We start from the raw sequence: 6,000 nt of genomic DNA, 5'->3' as shown, positions 1-6,000 counted from the left end.
GGCTGTGTGTCCTCTTCCAAAATGACCCCGACTGGCCCACAGAGCACAGACAATTTTGGTTCCTTCTCTGGGAAGGAGCGCAAGGCAGTCACCTTCCCTCTTAGAGACCAGGTGTGTTTGCTGTAATACTGAGCCAGGCGTGGTGCGCACACTCCTGTAATCACCAGTACCCGGGAGGCTGAGACAGGAGGATCGCGGGTTTGAGACCAGCCTCAGCTACTTAGTGAGACCTTGTTTCCAGATGTAAAATAAAAGTGTGTGTGTGTGTGTGTGTGTGTGTGTGTGTGTGTGTGTGTGTGTGTATGGGGAGGAGTGCAGTTCAGAGGTAGAATGAGCCTGGGTTCAGTCCCCAGTATGAAATGAAAGAGGAAAAGAAAGAGGGAGGGAAGGGAAGGGAAGAGAAAAGAAAATCCTGCTGCCGGTAAGCAGGGCTTATTGCAATTCTACCAATTGTAGCCAGATTGACCATTGTCTAGCATCGAGTATATCACACACACACACACACACACACACACACGTGCAGGCCCTGATTCAGCTTCTTCTTCTTTTTCACACACCACTTTTTTATTTTTTTCATATGGTACATTTCCTCTGGCATTCAGAAACAAAATGATCCTCTAATTCGCTGGGATAATCACCTTAACTCTTCTAATTCATCCCAATATTGGTCTTTATTGTGTGTTTGTTTGTTTGTTTGTTTGTTTCGCGTGTGGTGCTGGGGGTTGAACACAGGGATCTTCTCCCTCTAAGCTATACATCCCCATCCCTTTTATTTTATTTTATTTTTATTTGGAAACAGGGTCTCACTAAGTTGCTGAGGCTGGCTTCAAACCTGCCAATCTTCCTGTCTCAGCCTCCCGAGTACTGGGGTTACCGCTGAAAGTAATCCCAAGGACTAGGATTCAAACTACCCGAGCCTAGCTTGAAAAAGAAATGGCTAAATTAAATGATGACACTAATAACTAAAAATTTAGCGAGTACATTTTTAGTCATTAGTCTCCTGTAGACAACCACTGTCAGACGTCTTATGCCATTTCAGGATTATTTAGTTTTATTCTTTTGCTGAACACATGGTATTGAAAAGACACAAAGGAAATCTTTGCCCACAATTAATAAATGAAAAAAATTTTTGACTCAGGCAGGGTGGCCCATGCCTGTAATCCCAGTACTTGGGAGGCTGAAGCAGGAGGATCTCCAGTTGGAAGCCAGCCTCCTCCGTTACTTAGCGAGGCTCTCAGCAACTTAGTGAGACCCGGTTTCCAAATAAAATATAAAATAGGGCTGGGAGTGAGTACAGCCCGGTGATAGAAAAGCTCCTGGGTTTCACCGCCAGTACCACAAAAAATAAATAAATAAATATAAAGAATAGAAAATAGGACTGGGGGTGTAGCTCAGAAGTAAGAATGCCCCCTGAGTTCCCTTCCCTAGGACCGCCAAAAAACAACATTTTAAAAAAAGAAGAAATCAGAAAATATACATCTTCTAGCTTTGTTCTTTTTCGAGATTGTTTTGGGTATCTAGAGTCCATATTCCATATTAGGATAGATTTTTTTTGTGAAAAATAAATAAATAAATATATGATAGTTTCACCTTAAAAAAGAAAAAGAAAGAAATATTTTCTGGTAAGAAAGAAAGCAAAAAAGAAATACTGAAACATTATCTTTAAGTCATCAAAAGCTTGGTATCAGACAAATGAAAACTGTTATGTGAGGTTATCATTTTTAATTTTGGATAAATTGCTATAATACTAGATGTCAACCACTAAGCCAAGCATGGGAGGGAGGGATGGGGAGGGGACGGGGTGGGGATCGGGTAGGGGCTGACTGGGCGATGTGTGCATGTATGTCTACAAAAGTATTATTTTTATCCCATTATGATGTATGAATACAGTGCACCAATAAAAAAATATATAAAATAAAAAATATATAAAATATATAAAATAAAAAAAGAAGGGAAAAAAAAAAAGCCGAGGCTGAGCTGCAGCAAAAGCAAAGTTCCCCAACACACACAACAAACAGGTCTGGCTGGCTCGGTCGGTCCTGGCATCCTCTGCAGACCTTGGCCTGCGCCGCTCCTTCCTTCGGGCGCCGCCAGAGGGCGCTGTGGCCCCGGCGTGGCCCCGCCCCGCGCCCCGGCCACGCCCCGGCCACGCCCACTCCCGGAGTCCTTTGCGGGTAAACAGACATGGCCGACGAGGAAGCACCACAGGACGCTGCGCACAACATGGGCAACCACCTGCCGCTCCTGCCTGGTAACCCCGGGGCCGGGCGGGCCGGGCGGGCCGGGGCAGCGGCCGCGGTGCCCTGCGGGGCGGCCAGCGCGGCCAGGGAAGCGGCGGCCCGTCCGATGGCGGCGGCCGCCATTAATGGATGCCGAGCCCTTGGCCAGTGGGCGCCGGCGTGTGGGGGGCCCCGAGCGCTTTGCGGGCGCCCTTTTGCGGGCGGGGCCGCCCTGCCTCCCGGTATCTCTATTCCGATTCCTGTTTTTGTTTTTGTTTTTTTTTTGGGGGGTGGGTGGGTAGAAATATATGAGCAGCTTAGTCCAGGGAGTCGTCCAAGGTCGTCCAGTGGCAGCGCGGGAGGAGCCCCAGGTGGGCTGCCCTTAACCCCTTCTCTGCGCCATCCGCGGTTCCTGGAGGAATTTGCCGAGTTGAAGGTACTTAGCGGTAGCCGGGGACAGAGGGGCAGGCCTCTCTGATCCCAGGACGTGGGGCGCCGAGAGGAGGAGCGCAGAGATGCTTCAACTCAGTGAGACCCTGTTTCCAAATAAAATATAAACTAGGTCCGGGAGGCCGGAGGTAGAAAGAAAGCCCCCCTGGGTTCCACCCCCAGGTACCACCAAAAATAAATAAATAAAAAATAGGGCTGGGGTGTAGCTTGGAGGTAGTATGCACCTAGGTTTAATCCCCAGTATTGCAGAGAGAGAGAGAGAGATATGCTTCAACTCAGTGAGACCCTGTTTCCAAAAAATATATAAACTAGGTCTGGGAGTATAGTCCGGAGGTAGAAAGCCCCTGGGTTCCACCCCAGGTACCACCAAAAAATTAAAATAAATAAATAAATAAATAAATAGAATAAAAAATAGGGCTGGGGTGTAGCTTGGAGGTAGTATGCACCTAGGTTTAATCCCCAGTATTGGAGAGAGAGAGAGAGAGAGAGAGAGAGAGAGAGAGAGAGAGAGAGAGATAGATAGAGATAGAGATATGCTTCAACTCAGTGAGACCCTGTTTCCAAAAAATATATAAACTAGGTCTGGGAGTATAGCCCGGAGGTAGAAAGCCCCTGGGTTCCACCCCCAGTACCACCAAAAAATTAAAATAAATAAAAGGAATAAAAAATAGGGCTGGGGTGTAGCTTGGAGGTAGTATGCACCTAGGTTTAATCCCCAGTATTGCAACCAGAGAGAGAGAGAGAGAGAGAGAGAGAGAGAGAGAGAGAGGGAAAGATGCTTCAACTCAGACCGTTTCAAAAATAAAGAATAAAAAATAGGGCTGGGGGTGTCGCTCAGAGATAGAATGCCCCTGAGTTCCATCCCCAATACCGCAAAAAAGAGAGAGAGAGAGGCCACTGATTTTTGCAGTTAGGTAGGAATATGCTTAGTTTAAGATATTTAGTGCCTAGCTTTGCAACCTGTAATCCCAGTACTTAGGAGGTTGAGACAGGAGGACCAGAGGTTTGAGGACACCCTCAGCAATGTAGTGAGACTCACAGTCACCTAGAGAGACCGTGTTATACTCGAGAGGAAAAGCGAAAAGGGCTGGGAGTACAGCTCAGAGAGAATGCCCCTGGGTTCAGTCCCCCTCTGCCCTCCCCAGTCAACACACACACACACACACACACACACACACACACACACACACACAGATAGAATGGTGTTAAACTTAGCTTTCTTTTTACTGTATGCATTAAGAAAATTTAGACCTTGGCCTTGTGTTGGAGTATTGAAGAGAAAAAAGGCATTGGCTGACTATACAAACGACCGGACTATTCATAGAGTGCTACAGACAAGACCTGCTTTAGACAAGACATGTTTTCCCAGGGTTCTGTGAATCAAACCAAGAATATTACCCGAGTTCCTTCTTTATCTGCCAGGCCACGTGTTAGGTGTTGTGGGGCTGAAGAGAGGTGCGGTGTGCAGTCTGGTACTCGAGGAGGTAGTAACTTGAAAAAAAAAAAAAAACAAAGAAAATGTTGATTTCAGGTCAGGTAAGTGGCCTGCAGTCACTTTGCGGTCTTTCCCAGGGAGCAGTTGTTCAGGGCGTAGAGGGGTTGATAACTACCCCTGTTAGATGGAGCTGAAGACACTAGAACGTACGCCCAGGGTAAGATTGTACATCTGGGGAGTGTACATCTGTTGCCACAGGAGTTAGCCAGGGGCTTTCCCTTCGGGCTGCCAAGAAACAATTTTAGGTTTCAGGCACTTGCCTAAGAGAAATTGTACTCCGAGTATTCATTTATTTGGATTCAGCTGCGTTCTGAGTATTATATCATCCCCCAAGAATAGCGTGGATTGAAGGAGACACAGACTGAGTACTTGCCCATCATATAAAAACAGACTATGGTCCGCATCTGTGGTTCTTCCCAAAGCTGTCTCGGGAAATGACATAAAGGTAAGTATGTCGGCAGCCAACGTGTGCAGGGCCCTTGGCCCGTTCTGCAGGTACCAAGTCCAGGGTGTCGGGAGAATGGTCCTGCCACACTGTTGGTTTTTCCTTCTTGCGATGAGTCACGCTCCATCCTTGAGCTCTCAGCACTCAGTGGGGTGGAGAGAAGGATCAAAAGTGATTAGGCCCAATAGCCGGGCGTGGTGGCGCACGCTTGTCATCCCCGCGCTTGGGAGGCAGAGACAGGAGGATCGCGCAGGTTCGAAGCCAGCCGCGCGTGCTGGCTTAGGAGACCCTGTTTCCAAAATGAAAATGTAAAAATAGGTCTGGGAGTGTAGCCCGGAGATAGAAGGGCTTCCAGGAACCCCAGTACCACACACACAAAAAAAAAAGTGATTAGGCCCAGAGGTAGAGTCAGGATGGCCTTCCAGTTCCTATCTCAGTTCTATTTGTAAAGAAACATTGGCTTGTGGCTTGGTTTGAAGGTCATCCTCTCCGCAGGCTAAAGAGATTGCGTAATAATTAAGATGGGAAAGATCAATCCTAATGAAATGAAAGATCTGTAAGAATAGGGAAGTCAGGAAATGCGTTTTAGTTGCCTGGATGAGAGAGAAATTATTTAGACACTAGATGATGCACATCGAAGCCGAGCGTGGTGGCGCATACCTGTAATCCCAGTTCTTTGGAGGCTGAGACAGGAGGATTGCAAATTCAAAGCCAGCCTCGTCAACTTAGCGAGAGACTCGGCAACCTGGCAAGACCCTTTTTTAGAAACTAAAAGTAAGCCGGGCTTGGTGGCGCACACTTGCCATCCCCGCGCTTGGGAGGCTGAGACAGGAGGACCGCACAGGTTCGAAGCCAGCCTCAGCTACTTAGTGAGGCTCTCAGCAACTTAGTGAGACCGTTTCCAAATAAAATATAAAATAGGTCTGGGAGTATAGCCCAGAGGTAGAAAGCCTCTGGGTTCCACCCCCAGTACCACACACAAAAAAAAAAGACTGGGGGTATAGCTCAGAGGTTGAGTGCTTCTGGGGTCAATCCCCAGTGCCACAAAAATAGATATAAAATAAAGTGTAAAAATACAATATTAATACCACTCTTTTGAGTTGATGTTTAGGAATAAAGGAAGTTTCTCCACACGTCCAGTGAAAGTTAGGCTTTCAGAGTTGTAGCTGTAAAGAACTAGATTTCAGATTAATTTTCTTCATTATAACTTGACGAAGCATTGGTGTTCGTAAGATGAATGTGTATCGGGTGTTTGCATTTAAGTTGAAATTAAATATATTGTCATTGACAAAGGCAATTCATAAGAATAAACAGAAACACCCAGGCAGTGACACTTTGTCAAACATGTCAGAATCCTAACTGACGATTGTTTGATTTTTTTCTTTCTTTCT

General features: G+C 46.6%; 1 protein-coding gene across 2 annotated transcripts in view; it reads left to right on the top strand.

Moving 5' to 3' along the window:
- Positions 1-2,184: 2,184 nt before the first annotated feature.
- The window catches only part of CRBN (cereblon), a gene marked incomplete at both ends in the record, with an annotated part of 29,557 nt that continues 25,741 nt past the window's right edge, over positions 2,185-6,000 (top strand). For both annotated transcript variants that reach the window (XM_080718180.1, XM_080718179.1), the window contains one exon: positions 2,185-2,251. In XM_080718180.1, coding sequence (XP_080574306.1) covers positions 2,185-2,251 — 67 coding nt within the window. The remainder of the gene's footprint in view (positions 2,252-6,000) is intronic.

This window comes from Muscardinus avellanarius (genome assembly GCF_963383645.1).
Source record: "Muscardinus avellanarius genome assembly, chromosome: 22".
Classification (NCBI taxonomy): Eukaryota; Metazoa; Chordata; class Mammalia; order Rodentia; family Gliridae; genus Muscardinus; species Muscardinus avellanarius.
Note: the sequence above shows the minus strand (reverse complement) of the source record. Positions and strands in the feature narration are given on the sequence as shown.